The sequence below is a fragment of the Girardinichthys multiradiatus genome, chromosome 21 (genome assembly GCF_021462225.1).
Source record: "Girardinichthys multiradiatus isolate DD_20200921_A chromosome 21, DD_fGirMul_XY1, whole genome shotgun sequence".
Lineage (NCBI taxonomy): Eukaryota > Metazoa > Chordata > Actinopteri > Cyprinodontiformes > Goodeidae > Girardinichthys > Girardinichthys multiradiatus.
The window spans coordinates 38410294-38437023 of NC_061813.1; the positions used below are offsets into that span (position 1 = coordinate 38410294).

General features: G+C 43.3%; 1 protein-coding gene across 4 annotated transcripts in view; it reads right to left on the reverse strand.

Annotated features, from left to right (window-relative positions):
* The window catches only part of LOC124857924 (disco-interacting protein 2 homolog C-like), a 61867-nt gene extending 35713 nt beyond the window's left edge, over window positions 1-26154 (reverse strand). Inside the window, exons 1-6 of one of the 4 annotated variants that reach the window (XM_047349515.1) lie at window positions 25549-26154; window positions 7109-7171; window positions 6465-6569; window positions 4274-4399; window positions 1207-1497; window positions 35-157 (exon numbers count right to left, since the gene is read on the reverse strand). In XM_047349515.1, the coding sequence (XP_047205471.1) occupies window positions 35-157; window positions 1207-1497; window positions 4274-4399; window positions 6465-6569; window positions 7109-7171; window positions 25549-25627 (787 nt within the window). In that variant the 5' untranslated portion in view covers window positions 25628-26154. Of the gene's footprint in view, window positions 1-34; window positions 158-1206; window positions 1498-4273; window positions 4400-6464; window positions 6591-7108; window positions 7172-25548 lie in introns of all 4 variants that reach the window. The other 3 variants (XM_047349514.1, XM_047349517.1, XM_047349516.1) reach the window with 3 other exon arrangements.
* Window positions 26155-26730: the final 576 nt, after the last annotated feature.

The window sequence follows — 26730 nt, forward strand, 5'->3', positions numbered from 1 at the left end:
ATTCAGATGCTTCGACACCCAAGTCTGGACCTACCCTCTGACTCCAGAGGCGGCGGCCACAACATGTCGGATCCGAACTCGCAGGACCGCCGCAGAGACCCGCCGTTCTCCGCCACACTCAGAACCCCCTTCCTCTTCAGAGACAGGTGGCCGATCCCTGCAGGGACAACAGCACAGCATGCCGTCACAGCTGAGAGATGAAGGCACACCTGAGGTTAGAAACAGGCTGAACGTGTCCAAGATCCACGTGATGATGAAGAGAATTCATTACAGCAGAAAAACTGGGTCAGAACACAAGATATTATGGGATAAAATGCTGTGAAATGCAAAGTGAAACTAAACTGGACATGCTTAAATATGATCAGATCTATACAGCTGTTCCAGTCAGATGTTTATGAGCGCTGCTCATGGAGATGATTGGATTTCTTTCAGGCTTTTAAGGATTTATTTGAACCCTTCTTTCTGAGGATGGGAAATACAGCAGACAACTTTACTGAGTTCTGAAAGCAAAGGCTAAAATATTCACGCAGCTCTAAATATATTCATTATATTTGTTCAAATGTCTGTCAGCAAGTTGGACCTCAAACACATTTTGTAGCCATCAACAAGCTTCTGGCAGAAGTCCAGTTGGGAAATGGGCCAACTGGTTTTAGCAACCAGTTTAAATCATAAAAAATCAGATTAACATCCAGCGAGAACTGGATGTTAATCGGTTTTAAACAGTGTTGAAGGTGTTAACAAAGTAAACTAGTCAACACACGTAAAACTTTACTGAAACTGGCCCATTCATCCATTCCAAGGATGTATTTCAGCACATAGTCTTTGGCCGGTTTGTGTAATCAGAGCTGAACTGTGAAGCATCAACAGGCGTGGATTTAAAACAAAATGGAGAATATTTAAGGAAACGTCATGTTCCTGCCACCCTAAAGGCAAACATTCACCTTTAAATAAAGGGTTTCATTTTTATTGTCCTTCATAACTTAAGCTTTCTCACTGTAAAAAATAAACAATTAGATTTAATAATTTGGACAAAAAAAGAAATGTGTCTTACAGGAAAGTAGATTTAGTGGATTTAATTAAAATCATTAGGATTCAGAGACCAAAGACGCAACCTTCTGATTAACTTGGTCTTCGTTGCAGCTGTCATGCTTGTGTCACATTTTCTGACCCATCATCGAGTTAAAGATCTTCGTCTGAAGTTCTCACCGTGATGCGACTGCGACAGGAGGCTCTGCTGGTGGAGCGACTGGCCAAGGTGAGGGTGCCCCAGGTGTGCCAGGTGTGAGATGTGGGTGTGCGCCAGAGAGTCTGCCAGCCGCCCGGCGTTCCCGCTGCCTCCGCTCTGCGTAGACGAGGAGGAGGAGGAAGTGGAGCCGAGGTGGGCGGGGCCAAGCTGAGAGGGGCGGCTCATCCAGTGCTCCATGCCCGTCATGTCGTCGCCCGGCCCCACCTCCTCCTCTGAGCCCGACGACGAGTCCGAGCAAAGGGGTGACAGACCTAGAGAGAGTCAGCGGCCGCCATTATTTTCCACAAAGCATGAAAACAACAAACATTCAAGAGAAACAGGAAAACTTAACATGACAGCAAAGCTACAGTTCAACAGCGTTTGATGATTTGCACTGTTGTTAAAAACGAAGTCAGACAAATATTAGGACTTTGAAACCAGACCTAATAAAGCTTTACAGCCCAGACCTACTTCGTGCTGCTAACTGATTACATGTGAACCCTAACTCTTTATCAGCTACAGGTTATAGTGGTTAGACTTTACTAAAAACACTTTCTGCTGCATTAAACAACAAGCAGCAGCAAACATGCATGAATGCAGGGTCCAGAATACCGTTCCCTAACATAACTGCAGCCCACGCAGTTCTCTGTGATACTGATATTGCAGTATACGCTACTGCACAGCCCTAGTTCTCCTACACGGCTTCTTTCCTGACAGACCCCCGAGGCTGAGATTAAATCACACAAGGCTGGATGTCTAAGGAGGGTGCACTGGATTTTAATTAGGGGTGTAAGAGTAAAGAATTAGGATACAAATACGTGGTGCACTTCAATTACTAAAAAACCTTTACCTTCCTTTTTAAATGATGCTCTACTTTATACTGGACCAAATATTAGAAAGAAAAGAAAGAATGTGGGATGAAGCAGCGTTCTGGGATGCTACAGTAAAGGAGTTAATATGAAATGTTTGGTCTAGATGACTGAGGAGTGAACCAAGAACTAAGATGTCTGGGTTGATAAATTCTTGCTCCCGGTGGGTTTAGTGAGGTAGAAATCTGTTACAGATGAGTCGGAGAAAACATGAGGAGGAAGAACAATGTTGGTAATGATCTGCAGGGAGGTGCTGTTCCTCTGTACCGTCTCTCTGGGCTCTTATGTGGAGAAAGATGTTTTTCTTCCTGTTTGGATCAAAGAAGCTGGTTCTTTGGTTTCAGACCAAATCTTTCCAAGAAGACAGGAACTTAAAGTATGTGACTTTGAACTATAGCAAGTGAAAGTCCCTCCCTCCCTGCTGCACTTTCTGCATTCCTGCATTTCTCTGATATTTCAGAGAAAAGCTATAATAAACATGAGTCTAGTTTCCAGGAAATGCAACATGATGTTCCTACTGGCGTAATGCTTGAAGCTCCAGGTGAAGATTTGTTCCAGCAGCAAATAAAAATGCATAAAAATCTAACCTGTATTTAAGTTAATTCATTCATAAGGGAAAACGTTCATAGGATCTTTGGAAGAGAAACAGGCCCACAGCATCACAGATCTCCCACCATACTTAACAGTGAGTGTGAGCTGCTATTCTATGTATTCATTTTATATTTAAAGCCAAACAAACCTAAAGTGTTTGCTGTCAAAAAGCTCATCTGACCAAAGCACAGTTTCATTTAAAGTCCCAGGAGAGTTTAGGACCAGCATCCCTCCACACAGCTGGTTGGCTTGTAGAGCATCTACTGTACCAGGCTTTGGAGATTTTATTTTTATTTTCTACCCCCCTCCCTGTGTGTTGGTGGTTGAATAAACTTGGACCCTGGGCATGTTTTCACAGTTCCAGCTGGAATAAATGTTTTAATTGTTGCTCTTGCTGTAGATATGGACCGTTCAGGTCAGAAGCTGCTTGTTGAATCCATTTCCTGCCTGACTTATATGACATATTCTCTTTTATTCCAGTTTTGAAGAATAGCTAAGAGAAATTGGCCTCCAGGTCAAGGCATACTGTGCCACAAGGAAAATGTGATCAACTTAAAAAAAGCTTCAATTAATTGTATTTTATAGAACTTGCCCATATTTGTGACCAATAAGCTTTTTTATTTATTTTTTGTCATAATTATTTATACTTTGGAAATTATTCATGTAAAAGTCTGAAGAGAAAAAGAAAGGATTTTGAGGATAAATGCAGCGCTGCAGTACTGGGACACAAAATGCTAATAATTAGTGAATCAGTTATTCTATGAAACAGCCACAAGAACCAATTTGGGTCCAACATGCTTGAGGCGGCTAATTTGCTCGTCTGAACAGGAGATAATTGTGTGAAGGCAGACGATAAGGCCCGGTGAGCATCGCTCGGACCAGAACATGTAAATGCAGAGACCAACAGTGTTATCAGAACGTTAGAGAAATGATTGCTTCTCAGGGACTTTGGCTGCATGAACATTTAGGGACATGTCAGGTCCACTTAATGATATTATCAAAGGTTAAGAAGCAAATTACAAAAGGAACAAAGTTATTATATTTCCTTCATTAAAATTCAATCAGCACCAAAATTATTCAATCAACTCTGATTATGGATGAGCTAACAAGCTCCTATTTGACGTTAAGGTCAGCTCCGCTGCCCGTTTTCAGGAGGATTTCTCAACAGAAACCCTGACAATGTTGCTTTCAGAACCTCTGCTGCAGAGGTTAACTGGCTGCAAACTTTTACAGTGTTCTGTGGCCTGTTTTTGTGTAAATACCTCGGTGGATTTACGCGCCACAGAGAATGTGCGTGTTTGCAGTTTTGTGCGTTCCTCTGACAGAGTCGTCTGAGCGAGCAGAGAGCTGACATTAAGGGTAATCCTGTCTGAGCAAAGGGCTGCTTCTCTGGGGGAGAGTCAGGAGATCCAACTCACTTAAAATAAGCTGCTTTCATCAGTGCTAATTTTAGAATCTCAGTGAAGTGGCTCAGAGGAAGGTTAACCTCATCAGATATGATCTAACCCTGGTTCTACCTTGGAGGTAATGGCAGAAACAGGACCATTTTGGTGCAGTGTGTGAGCAGGTGTTGTTTGTGCATCGTCACCTGGAGGCGTGTAAGCATCCATGGAGGTCTGGACCACCAGAGAACGCCGTTTGGAAGGCATGGGCACCGCCATCTTTCTCTCCACGTGTCGCGCCAACACAGCCTGGACCGCCTCCGTGTGGACGTCTGAAGAACAGAGACCGAAGGTCATATTTCTACAAAAACAGGCCAACTTTTACTCTGTGGCACTGAACTAAAGAGCACTCCACTGTGATGTTCATGCACCTCAAACTAAAGCTGCACATAAGTGGGAATTTAACCTCATTTAGTTTCTAAGTCTGAGTTCATAGGACTATTTCCTGATCTGAACTTCTTAACGTTTGCAAGAGAAATCTGTCTGGGTGTTTTCTTTAGGATTTTTCTACCATCTTCTTAGAGGAGGGTAGTAAGACGTCTGATGTGACCTGTGAAGCCAGAACCAACTGTTTGATTTTGACCTTTCAGGTACAGAGACTCTTTGCTTTCCTGCTCTCTTCAGCTGGCCAGCTGGACTTTATGATTTAGACCAAATGAACCACTAGAAGTAGAGTCACTGCTTCTCCGCATCAAAAGGATTCAGTTGAGGTGGTTCGGGTATCTGATCAGGACGCCTCTTGAGCACCTTGCTTTGAAGGTTTCCCGGCACGTCCCACTGGGAGGAGACTCAGAACTCATTGGTGGGACTGAGGATCCAGTCTGGCAAGAGAACGCCTTGAGATCCCCCAGAATGAGCTGGAGGGGGAGAGGGATGTCTGGGGTTCCCACCTGGACGTGTTACCTTCATGACCTCTCTGATAGGTGGAAGATGGATGGATGTGTTAATGAACAGATGGATGGATGGATGGACAATTACTCGAGCTGTGAGAGGAGCTTTCTCAGAATGATGACTGATTTTCCAACCTTCCCAAAGTCTGTCCCGTTCCTCACTTTCAGCTGTCAGATGTTTGGAGGTTTCCTGGATCTTCAGCCCATTTCAAGTTACCCCACATCACCAGGATGAGATCAATATCTGGGCTTTGACTCTGTTCCATTTCTTAATTCTCAGCGAGTCCTTGGTGGTTTTACTGGTCATTGTCATGTGGCAGAGTTCAGTCCTGCTTCAGCTTTATTTATTAGTTATTTTTCAGATGTTCTCCTGTTTTCCTCAGTACACGGAATAATTCATAGTAGATCTAATGATGGTGAACTGGACAGGTCCTGCTGAAGCAAAGCACTGATTTCAAGTTTCAAGAGGCCTCTTTAAATCCGTCATCAGACTCAGAAACTGCTAAAATCTTCTCCTTGAAGACCTTTATCGGTCCCATTATGGTGAGGTCAACAGTCAGGAGCACCAAACTAAATGTCTCAGGATTAAACAGTGAAAACCTGAGTAATGATGTTCTCATCATTTCCACCATATGTTATATGCTAAGTTTTTACAGGACTGTATATGAAACCCCCGATATTGCTACTAAAGTATTCTGCAGCGGCAGATCTATCTACCTCTAAGGTTGAGTCCAGCCACCCTCCGGATTTCAGCCGCTTGTATCCAGGATCTCGTTCTTTCAGTCATGGTCCAGATCTCATGTCTGTAGGTGAGGGTCGAATGGAAGACGGACAAGTAAACAGAGAGCCTTGCTTTTTGGCTCAGCTCAGGCACAGAGGCGCTGGAATCTCTCCAGCCTGTTGTTAGAGAAAGGTTGAGTAGAGACCGGATGGGTCCCTGGTCCATCACCGAGACACAACATTGCACCGACAGCGTCTCATCTTCAGGCAATTTTGAGTCTCAGGTTAACCTAACATGGATGCTTTTGGACTGTGGGAGGATGCCTGAGTACTGGATGAAACCCCACACAGGCACGGAGAGAACATCTAAGCTTTATAAAGAAAGGCCTCAGATGGGATTTGAACCTAGAACCTCCTAGTTGTGAGGGAAAAGACTGAATCACCACTACACCGAGTCTGCTTATTCTTTAGGATTTTCTACTACTTCCATCCACTAAAGTTAAAAACAGTGAGGGTACTTCTTTTCCTTTCATTATTGACATGTATTTGTAAATTGTTTTAGGTGTTGCTGGTAGAAAATTCCTGTTTGTGAAAATCCTAATAAAATACATTGAAGCTTATGGTTCCCCTGGGCACAGTAGGTCAAAGACTGCAGGCTGTAGAGGAGGTACATTACCTGGGCTCATTTTCTGTGAGACGAAACATGCATCAGGCGTGATCTCCGTACCTGATCGGTAGCGCTCATTTCTGGTTCCGGACGTTCTCCGTCGGTGGAAACGGGCAGCGGCTGGGGGGCCGAGCGGGGCCCGATGAGACATGGGCCCCTCCATACCTACAGAAGCAGGCAGAAAGGCTTGTGGACACAGACGGGTTTTTACAGAAACAACATGAATATGCACATAAAAGCAACAGATAAGAGCGGCAAAAAAAGAAAAAAGAAACATGGAGGTGATTTGATACGGCAGAAAAATGAAATTTTTCTGACTTTATAAACCAAAATAATTAAAAGAAAACCAGATACATGCAGTAAATGTATCTCTGCTCTGCGACAGAACATCTCTCAGTATCCCTTTACCCACAGCATGTTAAATCTGATATATGACACGGAAGAACCTCGTGTGTGTGATGGATGTGTGTGTGTTTTAGTTGCAGTGAGTTACTACAGCTCGATCAGCGACTGGTTCAGAGGTGCAGGCCCAAGCTGTGCTCCAGGGAGCCCTAACCTACATCCACTAATGGCGGCTGAAGACCCGATCGATCGAGTTCAGCTTCGAGGCAACTGTATTCCTCATGATACCAGCAGTGGTCTGGGAAAATCCTAGCTGAGTGGGGGGAGTTGGTGTGTGGAGGGGTCAGAGGTTGCTAAATTACCTCCAGCATATGCCCTGATCAGCTTGGACCTCTTCTTCTCATAACCCTTCTGAGTGATGTCCCCTGTGAACAGATACAGATAGATAGAGTGAGAGAGGCAGTCGTGGCTGCGAGGGGCGCGTTTGGTCTCTTCATCCATTTAAATACCCTCTGAAATATTCTTTGTTTTGGTGGCTCAGATAATCACGTTTTCATTTTTAGGTTAATCATCGGAGTGATTCTGTCACCCAGCCGGTTCTGTCTCTCCCAGTCTTAAATGTCTTTATCTGACTGGTCATCAAAGATAAAAATGGGAACATAAATAAAAACGAGATGAAGTGACATTGTGAATGATGATGAAAATGAAGAATGTTAAAACAAGTACTAAATCAGGCCTTTACTAAATCATTATAATGCAAAGTGATGTTGAAAAATCGTATTCGTTATATCTGAGATCAAACACATTTTAATATCAGACAAAGATAACCTAGAAACTAGGGGTGCACCGACTGATCGGCCGGGAGATCAAATTTCCTTAATTTTGGGAGATTAGTGATCAGCTGATACTTACATGTGAAACTCCAATCATAAATCATAAACTGCAATCACTGTACCCCTACTAGAAACATCCAGGCCTGATTACTGCCTTGTGTGAAGAATCAATAAATCACTTACATAGAATTTGCCTGACAGCATGAAGTAGGCTAAAAGACCTCAGAAACCAACACATCCTGCCCTGATCTAAAAATATTCAGGAACAGATGAGAAACAAAGCCTTTGACCTCTGGAACGGGTTACAAAGCCATTTCTAAGGCTTTGGGACTCCAGAGAGCCACATCCTCCACAAATGGAGTAAACAGCGGAGGACCTTCCCAAAATCACTCCAAGAGCAAATTAACGACTCCTCCGGGAAATCACAAAATAACCCAGAATAACATCTAAAGTTCTGCAGACCTCACTTGCCACAGAAATGTCAGAGTTCATGATCTAACAATTACAAAAACGGGTCAAAAATAGTGTCCATGGGAGAGTTACAAGGTCAAAACCACAGCTGACCAAAAAGAACATAAACTATCCAGATGATCCTCAAAATATTCTGAAGACAGAAGTGACAAAAGTGGACCTTCTTGGAAGGTGTGGGTCACGTTACATTTGATGAAAAACTAACAGCAGTTCAAAAAAAAGAAAATAACGCAGTTAAACATGGTGGTGGCAGTGTGATGATCTGGGGCTGCTATGCTGCTTCAGATCCCAGACAAGCTGCCTGAACCGATGGAACCATGAATGCGGCTCTCTGGCAGAAAATCCTGAAGGAGAACATCAGGCCATCAGTTTGTGACCTTCTGCTAAAGCCCACTTAGGTTATACAGCAGGACCATGATCCAAACTAGCAGGTAATTATCAGAATTATGTTCTGAAGCAATGCCCAAATTCAACAGATCCGATTTAAGGGGTCCTGGTGTGCTACACTTAAAGCAGACTGAGGGTTTTAAAACCGGATCAGAAGTTGATGGCTTGGTCTTACAGGAATTACTGGTAAAACTTACAATTTAGTCTTTTTATTTGGTATTTATTGGTTTTTAATATTTAATATATTCAGGCTCTCCTCTGGTTTTATCATCATGAGTTCTCCACCACTTCCTGTGGGCCTCGGGCAGTGAGAGTCCATCCAGTAGACCAGGAGGAGCAATAATGCACAGATAAGATGTGCTTTTATTGTTCCTCATGGCGAAATTCATCATGCTCAGGGCTGCTGCAATGTCAACGACCACGTCATATTCTCACTGGAAGAATCTGTGAAGCAATCTAAAGATTAGGGTGATGGCAAGTAGGCTTTCCAACCTCAGAGACTTGGAGCTCATCACCAAAGACAAACTGTGAACATATTAAGACGTGAATGATTAATTCTAGGATCAACTGTACCAAATAAATCATTTTCACGCAGCTTTCCTCCCTCAGTCACAGAAAGCAAACACAGGAAGCTACTCCAGCTAAGCTGCACTCTCCAACACAGCGAAAAACATCCGCGTCCGGGCCATTGGGCCGAGTGTGACCATGAACCTGGACTCTGATCTGTAACAAGTGGACCGACCCAACAGGCGCTGCTCAAAATCACCTCAATCACCAACCATCAATCACAGCCCCTTTTAGGTCGAATATCTGCTCATACCTTCCTGTTTGTCCCAGTGAAATGACGTGAAACTGCCTCTCTCCAGTCTACTAATTATTACTGTTTTGAAATGCCAGCGAGATTAGAGAGACGGGCAGAGCCGATCCGATTTAATAAAAACATAAAGTGTTTACCTTCATGCTCTACTATTATCCTCAGAGGTTTTCCACTCACTAAATTATATCTTTGAGGCCTGAAATGCCAAGAAAACCCCAGAAGTAACAGAATCACAGGCAGTCGTTTACTTCTCTTCAAGCTTTTTTAACATGTTGTGTTTTAAAAATGAATCACATGGTTTTATAAACCAGGACAAACAGCTTCAGTAACATTTCAGCGAATGCAACTAAAAAGAGCAGAAACAGCATCTGTCCGGAACATTTTCAGCAGCAGCTCTGGTCCACAGCTCCAGTGGGTGTTTCCTGCGGCAGGATGATTTATGTGGAACCCAGTCCAAATAAACTAGAGCACGTTCCCCGTAATGAAGGAACATGTCAACCGCTAAACTGGGACGGGGTTCTGGAAAACAACCAGTCTGAGGCTCAGGTGAACAGAGGAAACAGCAAGTAATCACTGCTGGTTTTGATCTATGTGCACCGACTGTTCTGACAAATGTCTGAACACCATTAGACATAACAGCTTTTTTATAACAAGGTGTCCACTGTCATGGGAAAAAGAAAGTACACCCTCTTACAGATATACAGTTTGATGTTTCTGCACATAATACAAATTATTCTGTCTTTTCAAGGTTCTAAAATTATTTTAATCTGACCTCAGTTGCACAAAAATGCACAATAGATTGTGCACTGTCATCATTTATTACATAAAGATGAAGCTTTGTGTGAGAACTAAGTACACCCTTGCTGGTTCCACAGGATTAAAGAGGGAAAGAAGCAGCCAGGTGCTGCTGATAAAATGAACTTGGACAGCTGATCATCAGTGGGACCGTGTCTATGAAGCAGCTCTTTTGGCAGTTTGCTGGTCAGCAGAACACAATGCCAAGCTGGAAAGACCACAGCAATGACCTTATGAGAAGCAACTGTTGCTTTACATCAATTTGGGAAGGCCTATAAAGCCAATTTCCACACTTTCTGAGGTCATTCTGCAGATGGGAAAATTATTCCCAAAGAGAAAACATTTAAAATATTCCAATCTTCCCAGGAGTGGACACCCCAGCAAACCCACCAGGATCAGACTGTGCAATGAGCAGCGGATCACTAAAAACTCCCAAGCTCCATCTCAGGCTCTGCAGTTGGCTTGTTAAATGTTAAAGGACAGGAAAAGACTGAACAGATAAGACTTGTTTGGAAGAAAGAGCTGGAAGGAGAAACATCTTCTCTATGGCAACATAACCCCGGTTAACAAAGCTGTGTCTGAATGAAGCACAAGATGTTTGACCATAATACACAACAGCCTGTATGGAGAAAACCAAACACCGCAGCTCACAGCAACTGTCAAGCATAGTGTTGGAGGTGTGATGTCTTGGGCTCATTCTGCAGCCACAGGACCTGGGCTGCCCATGGACCAAAGTGTTCTACAGTCAGACGGGAGACCACCAGTCAGCTGGAGCTTGACTCAAACTGGGCCATCATCAGCACAATGAACCCAAACACAGAAACCAATCAATCTATAACAGAAAAGAATCAATGGTCCAGCAAAAGTCCAGACCCGAACCGTAATACGGTGTGGTGGCGCCTTCAGAGGGCAAAGGCAAATATGAGGCCAAAATTCTTTCACAACAAGACTGTTTGTGGAATCGGTGGGATGTTTTCTACACTTGAGGTTACATTTTAATCATTTAATTCCCTAGTAAAGACCAGATCATTTGTCTTATCTGTTGATGACCCAGTAACTGAAAAACACTGAGAAAGTGAAGAACAGGTTCACCGTTCTCACACAGGACAACACTCTTCTTCAAACTACTACAAATTGACCTCGCCTGCTTGTACTTAGAAAGATGGATAACTTGTGAGAGCCGATGCAAACAAACGATTTATTCTCAGGAGTGACGGTGGACAAGGGTCACTTTCTAACAGAGGAAGGTATCTGCTAACTTCATGGAGAACATATGCAGAACTGCAGGGAGCCGCTGGAATGCAGACCAGGAATATGTGGGCAGAAACATGAATGAGGGAACAATAACACGGACTTGCTGCAGGGCTGTGACGTGTGAGAGGGGTTGGACTGCAGCTGAATGAAATACGACTGGAAGAGTAGAGAAAACAACAACAAGATGTTTTTAATCAGCCACAATCAAATCAAATGGATTGATTTAAATGAGACTAGGAAAGAAAAACTTTCATAATCTGATAGTGGAGAAGGGCCAGAACATCTGGGTCCAATCTGCTGATCCGCGGCGGTAAGCTTCATCTGTGTCTGTGAGGCCTTCTTCTTCTTCTCCTTCCAGATCAGCCGCAGTATAACAACCTTCTCTGTTCTCCTCCTTTTTACTCTCGTACAAACACACCCGAGGTCCGTGGGGAGACGCCATCTTCCACTCGCATCGCAGCGGAGCTGGGAGGGTGTTGCCTAGCAACGGTTCTCTTGGAGAAGGCCTGAGATGGCCATCTTGGATTTGGAACATCAGATGAGAGAAGTGCTCAAACAATACCTGCCAAGGTGGATGAATATGTCTGCTTCTGGGATGTGTGTGTGTTGTGTCAGTGTGTAATGGCAGCCTAATTATTTTCTTCCTCCTCCTCCTCCTCCTCACTGATACTCGGCTGTTTTAATGACACACAGCCGAGGAGGATCGATAGCAGACAACTACAGATTTAAGTTTTTCTGCCGCTGACATTCGGTAATGAAAAGGTCTGCTCTCTCTCTGCAACTCTTAAAAAACGCCTGCAAACCTAATCTGTTGAGAGCAACACACACCTGCAATGTCCTCTGCAGCAAACCCATCAGGCCCGATTTTCTGCTCAGCTTTATCTTAAAGGAACAGTAACCCGTCTGATCTTAAACTCATTCTCAGCCTGTCTGCTGAAACCAGTTTGGAGCCACCTTCTACATCTGCTCAACCCTTAGAAATCCACAGCGGTGCAGTTGAACACTGCAAAGCAGATATTTATGGTTCTTTTACATCAGACAGCAGTTTCCCGGCCGAACCACGCCCTGTTGCTTTGTGTTATTGCTCAGTGGCTGCTGGACTATTTTAAGACTGGTCGGCATAAACTCAGAGGCTTCTGGGTAGCTTCCATTGACCATCCCTTCATAACAGTTACGTGTTTAACTATTTATATTCAGAATTTGTTCCTAATATTTGTTTGCCAGCGTAGTTTCTCGTCTCTGATCCCATTTGTGGTGTTTTCAGACAGGATCACGGTGCAGGTGTGGGGAGGAGGGCGTCTGGTTGTCTCATCTTTGCTACTGCGGATAAAATGATTCACATTTTCAAGTCTTGATGGTCAGCATACCCTGAAGAAGGTCCTAGCAGGCCTGAGAGTCCAAGTACACCTTGCTGGAGCAAACAGAACGGGGCAGGGACGGACCACACAACAGGCCCATACCATATTTGGAAGTGGCTCCGTTGCACTCTAGAAATAAATTTCCTATTTCAATAAATGTCCTCACAGTAAACTAGTTCTAGACATCCTGAATGAGAACTATAACTACTGCATCCAAGCAGTACTTTGCGATTGCGACACGCCACACCACGGATGCAGCGAGGACATCTGCAAGTTGACTTATTGTGCAGCTCTAGCCCACATGTAAAAGAAAACTTAAAAAGCTCTGAATGTTTAGTATTTCATACTGTAACTCCTGACTGCCGTGTAACACAGGCTGGTTCTGAAACATCATGTAGGCTCGTCACTGCTGACACCAGCACAGCAAGAAGGCTAACAATGTGAGACATATAACTGCAAAACACGGACTGTGAATGAAGTCCAAAAAATCCAAAAGTAAGGATCCGACATTTGGATGTTTTTCAATTGTTGTGCTCCCTGCTTTTCTTCCTTTCTGTAGTTTTCTACCCAAGTGGATTTCAGCATCTAATATATGTTGGAACTGATGGAAGAACTGCTCTGATAATCTCAGAAACTTGACATTTATCATCCGTTGTAAAAATAAATGGCTGATTATACACAGCGTCAGAGCAGAGTGTGCTGAAAATGTCACATACTGAAAACTGGCAACACATGTCTGCTCATATGGACAGACTTATTCACTCAGCCTCTGACTTCTGTCCAAAGCAGAAATCAGGACCAAATGTCCACTATTTCTGAGATGGGAACAGACAAAAATCCAAGCTTTTCAAATTCATCAGTTTTGGTAAACAAAATCACTAAAGGACAGCATCAGCAAATTCAAACAAACTGCAAACAATAAATCTTGAGAATATTATGAAAGCATGAGCCTCAGGCAGCTGCAGGATTCAGATGCAAATGTTGTTTTAGATACATTTGATATAAAAAGACCACTCCTAGGGGACAACTACCTCATTGCATCTCATCCTCTATCGTCTATGCTATGCATGCAGCTCCTATTTCTCGTCTCCTCGTCCTGAACAAGCAGCCCACCCAGCCTCCATGGTGGCTGACCTCCAGCAGACCTGCTCACACAGAAGCAACCAAACAGCTGAATGAATCATGCTCAGGAGACCTTGGGCTGTCCCTCTCACGTGCTCAAAGCGTCCTCTAGCTCTGCTACTCATCTGTGCACAGCCGAGCCGGCGGCCAGACGGCAGAACAAACAAACACTAAACCTAGAGGAGGACAGAAAAGCACGGCACACTGCTGGAGCACCGGGTCAAGGTCCAGCTTTTGATGTCAAACAGTACGAATTCTTCAGCGACTGATGGCGAACCTGCTGGCCAGCCTGCTGCAGCACAAAAACGCGACAGTTACATAAAATGAACGCAGTTAATCAAAACAATTGTTCTTCATCAGCAGACCCGTGATGACCAGTAGCAAAAATAAATGACACAATACATTATCTGATATTTATTCCCAGTTATCACAGTCCCACAGATCCATATCCACTCAAATAAAAACTTGCCCACTCAAAGATTTATTCTGTTCTTGCTTAAACACTTAAATGTTTGAGATCAAACACAGTTTTATATCATATAAAGGCAATCTGAGGAAAAGGTAAATGACAAGAGGAATCTAGGCCACCCTGGTCCTAAGTGGATAAGTAACTGGCCCTTACTTAAAGTGTGAAATAACTGTGATTAACCGAATGTTTTTTGGTTTAGTTCCACTAGTCTGATTACTGCCTGACCTGAATCAAGAAATCACTTAAACAGAACCTGTATGACAACATGAAGTAGGCAAAAACACCTCAGAAAACAACACCTTACTGACTCACGGTCAGGAGTATCAGGCCTACCTTAAGTACTCCAAGAGCCCAACAACGACTAATTCAGCAGGTCACAAAGGGACCCAGAACATCATCTGAAGCTCTGCAGACCTCATTGCCTCAGTTAAGGTCAGAATTCATGGTTCAACAATAAGAAATAAGAAGTCCCATGGGTGACAAAAATGTCACCCAGGGGACAATTCCAAGGCCAGAACCACAGCTGACCCAAAAGAACATAAAAACCTGTCTCACATTTACCTGACGACCCTTCAGAAAATATTCTGTGGTCTGATTAGACAAACGTGGATCTTTTTGGTGTGTGTCCCGTTTCATCCGACCAAAAACTAACATGATTTCAGAAAGAGAACATCATCAAACATGGTGGCAGCAGTGTGATGATCTGTGGTTGGTTTGCTGCTTCAGAACCATGAATTCTGCTCTCTAGCAGAAAATCCAGAAGGAGAACATCTGGCCATCAGTTTGTGACCTTCAGCTAAAGCCCACTTGGGGTATACAGCAGGACCATGATCCAAAGCAGATGAGCAAGTTCACCTCTAAATGAATCAAATAAACAACACAAGTAACAACAGCAACTATTCTGTTCTGTGTCTATTCGGTAACGGTCCAATCCAAACAACAGCAAGTAATGTCAACAAATCTCATGTCTACCACAATAATGAACTGTTATTATAAAACACAGCTGAAGCTTCATCCACCAGTTCCTTCAAGAGAAAAAGATCACAAGACGATAGAAAGTCTGATGATCCTGGAAAGGTTGAAACTGTCACTGAATGCAGATTCAAGGAGAACCCTCACAACTAGAGTTGTCAAAATAATCAATATAATCAATGCTAAAAAAATGAATTATTCAAGGACACTCAGTTGTGTCAAAATCGATACAAACAGACTCATTTACATTCACCCAAATTGTTGCACTTCTTCCAGCAGCAGCGCTGCAATACCAGAGACACCGTGCCTCTCCTCCCTGTAGCCTCACCTGACCAAAACAATGAGCAGCAGGACGTTTAGACTCCGCTAACAAGGAGAGGACATCTAGAAAAAAACATGTACTAACCTCTTTAGCCGACAAGGCAACAAAATGCGTTGTTTGGAAGTACTTACACTATGAGGCAGACAGTCAGGCAAAAAGCGACATGCTACATGCTAGCTGCACTATCGCTACATGCTAGCTGCACTAACACTTACATGCTAGCTGCACTAACACTACTTGCTAGCTGCACTAACACTACTTGCTAGCTGCACTAACACTACACGCTAGCTGCACTATCGCTAGATGCTAGCTGCACTAATGCTACATGCTAGCTGCACTAACACTTACATGCTAGCTGCACTAACACTACTTGCTAGCTGCACTAACACTACTTGCTAGCTGCACTAACACTACTTGCTAGCTGCACTAACACTACTTGCTAGCTGCACTAACACTACTTGCTAGCTGCACTAACACTACATGCTAGCTGCACTAACACTACACGCTAGCTGCACTATCGCTAGACGCTAGCTGCACTAATGCTACATGCTAGCTGCACTATCGCTACATGCTAGCTGCACTAACACTACTTGCTAGCTGCACTAACACTACATGCTAGCTGGGACCACAGGGGACTGTACTCTCACCATTCCTTTTCACTCTGTACACCTCAGACTTCCAGTACAAGACAGACTCCTGTCATCTGCAGAAATACTCGGATGATTCTGCAGTCGTGGGGTGAATCAGAGATGGACAAGAAGCTGAGTACAGGAAGGTGGTGGACCGCTTTGTGGCATGGTGTGGAAACAATCATCTCATTTTGAACGTGACTAAAACAAAGGAGATGATTGTAGATTTTAAGAGAAACAGGAATAAGTCAAAAACTATTTCTATCATGGGAGAAGAAGTGGAGGTGGTGGAGGAGTATAAATACCTCGGTGTTCACCTGGACAACAGACTACAGTGGAGATGCAACTGTGAAGCCATCTACAAGAAGGGACAGAGCAGACTGTACTTCTTGAGGAAGCTTAGGGCCTTTGGTGTTTGCAGCAAGATGCTGCAGATCTTCTAGAAGTCTGTTGTGGAGAGTTTGATCTCTTCTGGCATCATCTGCTGGGGAAGCAGCATCAGAGCCAGGGACTTAAAAAAGCTCAACAAGCTGATAAAAAAGGCTGGTTCTGCTCTGGGGACTCCTCTGGAACCTCTGGAGATCATTGTGGAAAGAAGGATTCTTCATAAAATGAAGAACATTATGGAGAACCCTGAGCATCCTCTTCATCCGACTGTTCTACAACAACAGAGTGTCTTCAGTCAGAGGCTTCTTCAGATCTGCTGTAAGACGGAGCGCTACAGGAGATCCTTCCTGCCCACAGCCATCAGCATCTACAGCGGCTCTTTGAGGAAACCTTCATAATATGAGCTATAACAACATTTAATTTCCCTTTGTGATTAATAAAGTATTTTTGAATTTGAATTGAATTTGAATGCTAGCTGCAGGAATTCCGGTACAGAGAATCCAGTTTTCATCTTGACTACGAGTGCATTCTCTCTTCAGTCTTTAAAAATAGAAAAAATAATCCTCACCGGGATGAAAGTGATAAACAGGGTTTCTACACAGTTCTCTTGTCAAAGTGAAACATTTTTTCCAGACTCCAATTTCCAGCGTAATATGGTATAAAGTATTAGTACAAAAGTTTACTATGATATTTCTACATCAGTCAAGCTTCTGCAAAAACAACAGGATGGATGGATGATTAAATGAATTAATGATGGATGAATGACAGAGGGATGGATGTATGTATGACTAAATGAATGGATGGATGTATGGATGGATAATGGATGGATGACTAAATGAATGGATGGATTATGGATGGATGACTAAATGAATGGATGGATGGATAGATAGATAGATGGATGGATGAGGGATGGATGGATGACTAAATGAATGGATGGATTATGGATGGATAATTGATGGATGGATGGATGACTAAATGAATGGATGGATTATGGATGGATAATTGATGGATGGATGGATGGATGGATGACTAAATGAATGGATGGATTACGGATGGATGATTAAATGAATTAATGATGGATGGATGACAGAGGGATGGATGGATGGATGAATGGATGAGGGATGGATGTATGTATGACTAAATGAATGGATGGATTATGGATGGATGACTAAATGAATGGATGGATGGATAGATAGATAGATAGATGGATGGATGAGGGATGGATGGATGACTAAATGAATGGATGGATTATGGATGGATAATTGATGGATGGATGGATGACTAAATGAATGGATGGATTACGGATGGATGATTAAATGAATTAATGATGGATGGATGAATGGATGAGGGATGGATGTATGTATGACTAAATGAATGGATGGATGTATGGATGGATGACTAAATGAATGGATGGATAATTGATGGATGGATGGATGGATGGATGGATGACTAAATGAATGGATGGATTGATGGATGACTAAATGAATGGATGGATTATGGATGGATGATTGATGGATGACTAAATGAATGGATGGATGACTAAATGAATGGATGGATGGATGACTAAATGAATGGATGGATTATGGATGGATGATTGATGGATGACTAAATGAATGGATGGATGACTAAATGAATGGATGGATTATGGATGGATGGATGGATGACTAAATGAATGGATGGATGACTAAATGAATGGATGGATTGATGGATGACTAAATGAATGGATGGATGACTAAATGAATGGATGGATGGATGGATGACTAAATGAATGGATGGATTATGGATGACTAAATGAATGGATGGAAGAATTAAGTATCTTGTAAATTCTGATGAAAGCAGCTGAAACATTGAAAACGTTGAGCTCTAGTTTGAGTTTAATCTGAATATTAAACGTCTTCATTTCATCAAAGCACTGATTCCTGATGCAAATGTCTCATCATCATAAACAATCCGTTCATCAGGACTACATATAACCCAGGCTGCAGCCTTACTGGTTGGTGGAGTTCAATGTCTGCCGTTTTCAGCCCATAAACGGTTCCAGCTGTTCATCTGTTATCAAACTGAGATGTTTGTTTCAGTAGTAGTGACACCTCTCCTCTCATCTCTCACGTTCTTCACTCTGACTGAATTAAAATTAGGAAGAGCTGCTGATCTCACACACGAACACACCGAGGAGTAATATTCTGAAACTGAAGTTTGATCACGTCTCACAAAATTCACTAAATTAATTGGTCATATTTGAGCCAGAAAATAAGGCCAGTTATCCAACCGCCAGTTACAACAAGAGTTTGCCGTGATAATTTAGTGTTCTAAATAGAGACTCTGATTCGCTAAAATAAAAGAGTTCAGACTCGACTTAGACTCGTCCCTCAAAGACTCGTCTTGAGACTGGAGTGTATCTGGAGTGTATGCTTGCCAGGAACCCACTAAGACTTCATTGCAAGTCATATAATTCACCACTATTACTGCATGTTCTCCTAACATCCTGCAGCCCTGGTTATAACACCACGCTGGGCTCATTGCTCAGGATGCAGAGGTTCATTTTTATGTGAGCCAGAAATATCTCAGCAGCACGTGAACCGTCACATCAGACTGCAGGGACCAGTTTAAACCAGAGCCTCGGTCTAACCAACCACTGTCGGACTGCAGGTCTGTATGTGATGCACATCAGAGAGGGAACAGCGTAGGGAATGAATATTTACTCTGGGTACCAGAGTACAAGCTAGTCCTTTCTGTGGCCTATTGAGGAGTTATTAAATGTGTTTACAAGAGCTCTGTTGTCATGGATCACTCTGACACTGGTACTGAAAGAGGGAGGTTTTATTTCTAGTGACCTTACTGTTTATCATACTGGAAAATAAAAAGGTTGCAGTATGGAGATGCATCAGGTCATAATCTAATCCAGTGGTTTTCAGCCCTGGTCCTCTGGATCCACTGTCCTGCATGTTTTGGCCGTTTCTCTGACTCCACACACCTGACTTAAATAAATGGGTGATGCTGCAGCACTCTGTATTACGCTGAGAAGGCAAAGGTGTACTGGAGCAGAGAAACATCTAAAACGTGAAGGACGGTGGGCCCTGAGGAGCAGGGCAGAAAACCACTGATCTAATCAAAGCATGCAGTAGGCCAAAGGTCAAAGGTCAAGTATTCATTTTTTTTTTAAGAAATACAAATATGGTTCTTGTCAGACGTCTCTGCTTGCAGCACCTTTGGCCCGATGCTCTTTACAATCTGCTTCAGCACTTTGATGTGTTCATAGTTAGACGCTAGACTGCAGTCATCCCTGAGACATCAATGAGTGAAATACAGCTTGGATGCAACACTTGGTAGGATAATAAACTTTAACATATTTTAAATGGCATGTATGCAAATTCTGCATGGCTATAACATTATGTTACCTACTGGCTACATGCACTGCTCTCAGGGCCATCGCTTCATTTATATCATCAGTGGGCTAGATGTTGAACCTCAAGGCATGTTGCAGACATCGTGATGGAGGAAAAGATTCAGGAAAATAATTCTGCAGTAGTCTGGGAAGTATTCCTGATATTTTTACTGTTCCTTTAATGCATCTACAGTGTAAAGCTGGTACTCCAGCTGCAACATGGCGGAGAGGAGCGCCCTGCAGGGAATAGTGAGGGAAGCTAACGGGCCATCCTCTGTCCAGGATCTGTTTCAAAGCTGCTGCAGGAACATCATCAGATACTCCTCACAGCTCCTGCATGAACCGTCTGAACTGCTGCCATCAGCCAAACAGAACCACAACATTGAAACCAGAACCAGCAGACTGCTCCACACCGTTCTGCCTCAAGCTCACAAAATGCTCCGTTGCTACTAAGATTAAGCCCTTTATATATGCACTTAGTTTATTATCATAAACGTGATGCATCGTGGGCCACGTCCGGTGGGATGACGCTGCAGGTCTTACTGCTGCCTGTTGGTGTGAGTAAAAGCAACATGAGTCGTCTGCTTCAATCCTCGGCAGATCAATCAGACTAGTCACCGTTCTGGACCCTCGGAGGATGGATCATCAGCAGAATCATGAAATCCAAGCGCTTTAGATCCGGACTGTCGTCTGTGAGCAGCGGAATTACACAACCCACCCACAGAAGCAGCCCACAGTGTGGTTCTGTTTGTTTGTGGGGCTCAGCGGGTAAAGCCATGGAGACAGACGTCACTCTAAACAGGATGTAGAGCGACGGGCTGACAGCGTCTCCATTCTGAAAACACACCAACGCATCAGTCAGCCTGCTGTCACCAGCTCGCCTTCAGAGCTGGAAACCACGCCGCTTCTCTTCTGTCGGGTAATTATGGCACATTTAACCAAACCGGCAATCAATAAGGCAGCCAATCACACGTCAGCACCTTTCAGCTGACCAAAATCCTGTTTTCCACTTTATTTGACAGATCTTCATTTAGTTTGTATTTTTAATCAAGTGGACCAAAAAGAGCTGGACTGAGCCCCCTTTACTCTGTTACTCCTAAATAAAGGTACTCCAGTGCAACCAGTTGCCATCAGGTGGGAGAAAATGTAGCCAACAACAAGGTGAAACAAAGAACAGCAGAACATCTGGACCATAAGTTGCACATTGCTGATCAGATGTTTGGGTGATTTGAGTTTCACAGCCTAAATATAACTCTATAAGTCCTGAAGCAGCTATATTGATTAGAAATTCTCCAAATACCTGAACCCCAGCAGCTGTTGACCTAACCAGTCGACACACAGCGAATAATCATGGTCAATCTTTCTGAGTAAAGACCTGAGAGGCACGGCTTCAGGCCGCAGATGAACATCACCGCTGTTGAATGCAGAGAGCAAAGCAGGGCTGCACCGCTAACGAGGAAAACACAGAATCTGCAGCGCTGCAGAACTTTAGAGGTGAAACACCAGAACCAACAACTGACTGCTCATGAATATTCAGCTGTAAAACAAAATGGGCTGTGGGTTTTACACATGAAAAACACTTCCCTGATTAAATATTAGGATCCTTTTTTACATTTTCCTGCCCGGTCCGAGTTTGTTTTCCCCAGAGAGTCACAAAAACATTCCAGAAGGTCTTTACACTCCACCTTCAACCCATAAAACTTAATGGATACTTCGAGGTATGCAGGACATATCAGAGCTCCAGGAGCTCCCGAACAGGTAAAAATAAAAGCTCACAGCTAACTGTGAACATGTCCATCAACAGTTTGGTCTCATATGCAAACACAGCAGCAGCCGAATGCTCTGAAGCACTGAGGCCCCTAAGGCCTGGAGGTCACAGAAACACGGTCGAGATGATGTGATTTAGTGGGAGAGAAGCTTATCTGCTGGAGCTCGGCTGATTGCTGAATTTATCTAATAAACAGGTGGAGGGCCGATTATCTGCACAGAGACCAAGGCTGGAGTTAAATGCTGCAGCCAAACTCATCAAATCTGACAGACTACTGGATCCTGAGCTTCATTCCTGCACGGTTCTGGAGGTGTGATGTTCTACAAGCTGTTTTTTTAATTTAGAAAACACCTTAATCCAGGCAGCTTGTAGGAGCATTCCTGTTTTAAACCCCTTAAAAGCTGCTTTCACACTGTTTCCTATCTTGCCAGCTTTGCTGAAGTGTTTTCACACACGTAGAACTGGTGGAAACTTGAGGATCTGGCTATACTCAGAGAACTTGTTAAAAACATCCCAATCTCAGCTACTACAGTCTAAATTAGAAACGGGCAAATGGGGCAGCTGGGAATCTGTTCAGCTGGTCCAGCCGAAGAATCCTGCGCAGGGTGCAGAGTCATGGCATCTGAAATATTGCGATCCAAGCATTCCTTTGTGGGACGGATGTTACACACACTGGATCCATGACAAATGATCGTAGCTTTTAGACGTGACTGCGTTTCTGATGATTCTACCTAGTCAAAGTCACAATGATTAATGATTGACTCTTTCTAGTGAAAACGTGGTCAGACCTCAAACATCAGCATCAGCTGGTGGGACCCTGATTGGTGCATTCCTATGTTCATGCAGATGTCGTTGCATGACTTTAACGTTTTTAATAAATCAACAGCAACAAAAGAACGGAAAACAGAACCGCTCGGTTCGGTTTGAGTACGTGTTCACAGACTTTGTATCGGCAGGACAGAGCTTTATAAAAGCAAGACACCAGGATTAAAAGAAATTACGTGTTACTTGTAGAAATATATAAGATTAAATGTCAGGATTAGCTTTTTGATCTGCGGTAACAATTTCCATAACTCATCATGATCTAGATTTTAGTTACTGAAACCCAAAACATGTTTATTTTCTTTACAAACAACTTTCACGATCACCAGATTTACACCTGGAGTGACGAGCGTGCTATCCAGGCGCTTCCAAGGTTTTAAGGTAGAGATGCACAGAGAAATAGGCTGCTGACCCGAATCAGCAGATCGTCAGCGCTGAGCAGATTGGAAACTCGAACATCTCCAAAACTCTGATCTTTTTCCATCAGTGTATGCGCTGTGCCTAAATGCTAACACCCTTCAGTGTGGAAGTCTTTTCTGAGGTGACAATATTTAAAACTGGCTCATTTCTATATCAGCAAGGTGTTTAAAAATGAAGTCAGAGGCAGCATGAAAGGTGTAAGAAGACATTTAGGAGGAAACATTTTCTACAGAGGCATGATGGCTGTTCATTCAGGCTCCTACAGCAGAGAGCCAGAACTTCAAGGGTTCTGGTTACTTTACCATTTAATATTTTCCTTCTGTCACAGGCCATTAATTGCTACCTGCCCTGGGGATGGTTTATTAAACTAGCCGCAGGGCGAACTGACCCTGAACCAGCTTCAGCAGATACCAGGAAAGCTGAAAGTAAAGCAGAAAGTTTCTGTTTTTAGTTTTCAACGTTGGAACACACTGGATTTGTAACCGTTGGCTGTTTACAAATCTCTGAGTTAAGGTAAGATTTAGAGCTGCTCAACACTAGGAAAACATGCAATATTATTGATGAATAATACGGTGGCATTATCGATTATGGTTAACCCGGATTTTCCTCGCTAATCTCTTTCTTAGGATGTTGATTATTAAAATATATTTCATTTGTAAGCATGAAGCACAGGAGAGCTAAATTTCTACACCCAGCCTGGAATATTAAAGCTTTACCTAACATTGCCTCCAATGGTCCTTTGCTATTGCAATTTTGCACAAATTAAAACTGCGACAGCAGATAATAAATTTGAATGAACTATAACTGATATCGGCCACAAATCTCTGATTGGTGCATCTTTTCTTGCTGTGGTTAAACTACAAAAGCTTAAATGTAACTTTTTATTTACCAGTGACTATCGTGTCTATTATTAATCATTATTTCCGTGGATATTTAGTCTTTAATTATAAAGAACACGCTGTTTAACTGAGCTTGTCAAACTCAAAGATGATATTTTCAGTTCTGGTAAACATGATAAAAGCAGGAAAATGTAGTTGTTTTACTAAAACCAGCAACAACCCTGTTTATACCAGCAGCCACCAGCATGCTGTCCAGACACATTTTCAGCTTTTAAGAAAAAGAAAACTACCAATGGTTTATTTTTTGTAAAAGTCAAGGCCTTCTGGTTAGACCTCTCTGAAATGCTGCTCATCTGCTGCTCACCAGGATCTCATTTGGTGACCAATTGCTCCGTGTCCCCGAGTGATCGGCGCACACACCAGCAGCAGACACGTTCTTAGCATGTTTCAGCACGATGACATGTCCATCAGAAGATCCGTGGGGCTTCCCCCACCACGCTCCACACAAAAAAAAAACGTCTGAACATCTGGGCTGCGACCGTCCTGCTTCCTCCATCATCGAGAACATCAGGATCTGCTCTGAAAAACGCTCCCGCCTGGTTCAGGAGATCCACTACGGCCTACAGCTGCCTCAGTAGGATGAGGCTGATCAGGAGGATCTCAGGAGGTTTCAAAAGCTCTTAGCTGATGGTCTTCAGATCAAAGCTGAAGAGTCCTGATTGTGTGTCAATCTTGGCATGATAAATAATTTAGCAATCATCTCAGAATTTATACTCCACTTCTTGGAGACGCAATAGATGCATCTTTAAATGAACAAAGTAGGATTTTTATTTTCACAAAACAGCAGCAGATACAGCCGTAGTTCGCTCTCAGGAAGCATAAATGTGTATCTAATGCAAACATGCTTGTTGGTAGATGTTTCTCCAACAGAAAGGGGCATGTTAGGAGAAAATGTGCATTTCATCCCTGACAATGCAGGCCTTCCCATGCCTGTATGAATAAAATATGTTACTTCTATTATATAAGCCTGTTTGGAGCTGGAGAGCATTTGAATTCAAACCTGGAGCTGAGATTTGGGTTAAACACACAATCCTGACAGAGGAGGTGTTTTTATGGAAAGAGGGAGTAACCGAGGCTGAGAGGGCAAATATTCCCAGGCATCCTGGTCCTCATCCTCCTCATCCTCCTCATCCTGAGCTCTGCAGGCCTGGAAAAACACGCACAGGGAGAGGATGGGGCACCAAAAGCCAGGGAGCCTCTGTGTGCGCTGCGGTGTCACGCAGCGTTTCACCGCAAAGCTATTATTAAACCCGACCACACGCACACAGTCAGGTGGCCCAGGCTGACTGTGTCAACATCTCAAGGTCACACCACGGCTCTGGTTTTGGATCCGAACCGGTACAATAGCTCGGTGTTCTTCTAAAACCAGCACCGCCGCTGAGACAAAGAGCAGCGGCCGAACCCCGCAGCCTGATCCCGCTCTGCCCTCACCCTATCCGGGCTGCACAGAGCTGTCCAGGCCGCCGGTTCCTCCGGCTGACAAACATCTGGATGGGAGGAGGAGGAGGAGGAGGAGGAGGAGGAGGAGGAGGAGGAGGAGAAATGAACGGCCGGATTCCGTTAGTAGTTGGACTCCCGGTGAGGATGGAGATGAGATAAGGTGATAAGGATGAAGAGGAGGAACACAAGGAGGAAGGAGGGGGGAGGTTTGCGCTCTTTTTTACTCCCCGCATTTTCTAATGAATTCCTTACCCTCTGACAGCTCCAGCTCCAGCTCCGCCAGCCGGGCTCGGATCTCCAACGGTATCGGCGACGCCTCGCGGTCCGCCATTCGGCTGGTACCGAAGTAAACAGGTCTCCGGCGTAAAAGCTCCCTCCTCAGCCGTTCCTGCCTCCTCCCGCTCGGCTCGGAAATGGGGAGCGCTTCTCCTTCTCCTCGGCGGCCCCTCCTCAGCGGAGGCGCGTAAAGACAGCGAGGCGTCGGGTTAGAACAAAGAGGATAAATCTGGGTCTGGTTTTAACGGGGTCCCGCCATGCAGCCCGCTTCCTAGGCTCGGTGAAGACCCCCGGTGGTTCGGTCGGTTCTCCTCTCTGCCGCTGCAGAGGTTCTGCTGGATGAGGATGATGAGGCTCGCGCAGCACCGCACTCAGCCGTTTGAAGCCTGCTGCTGTCACGTGACTATACGGAGTTAAAAAAAAAAACAAGAGATGCGGTGACACTCATCACCGCCAGGGGGCGCAGCGAACAACCACACCTACAGAGACGCCGCTTCAGATCCACCTGAAAAACGAAACCAGAGTAAAATGTATGTTTTGATCCAATCGGAAGTGTTAACTGCTGCGTATCTATGACATTTGTAAATAAATAAAGCTTTTCTTTACTGAAACTGTTTTTTTCTGAATTATTTTATAATCTTCTTAATAAGTGGACAAACAAACCAGTTCTGAACCAGTAGTTGTTTTTAGAAAATTAAAAAATTACAACTATTCTTTTTAATAAAAATTATTTCAAATATATGTTTTAGAGAAAGAGAACATAAGTGGCCATCGGGTTTGTCATAACTTCAATCAGAACATAAAACATACTGTTTCATTACTTCATTTTTATGTTTTTACAAAATAATCTTTTCTAATTTTAAATAAATCCAAATGTTTCTACTTGCTCATATACTTACTTTCTTCCTTACCTTTTGTTTTCTTTCTTAATTAAAAAAAAATATTATAAACAAAATTTACTGTTTATTACATTTAAGAAAAAAATTAAATGATTAAAATAGATATTACAATAAAATAGTTTTTGACATTTAATTTCTTAAAAAGAAATTTGATCTCTTACATTAGTGTCACTAATAAAAATCACTTTAATACAGTAAAACAAGATATAAATTACAAAATTATTCCACTGGTATTCTTTAAATACGTTTTTCTAAAACA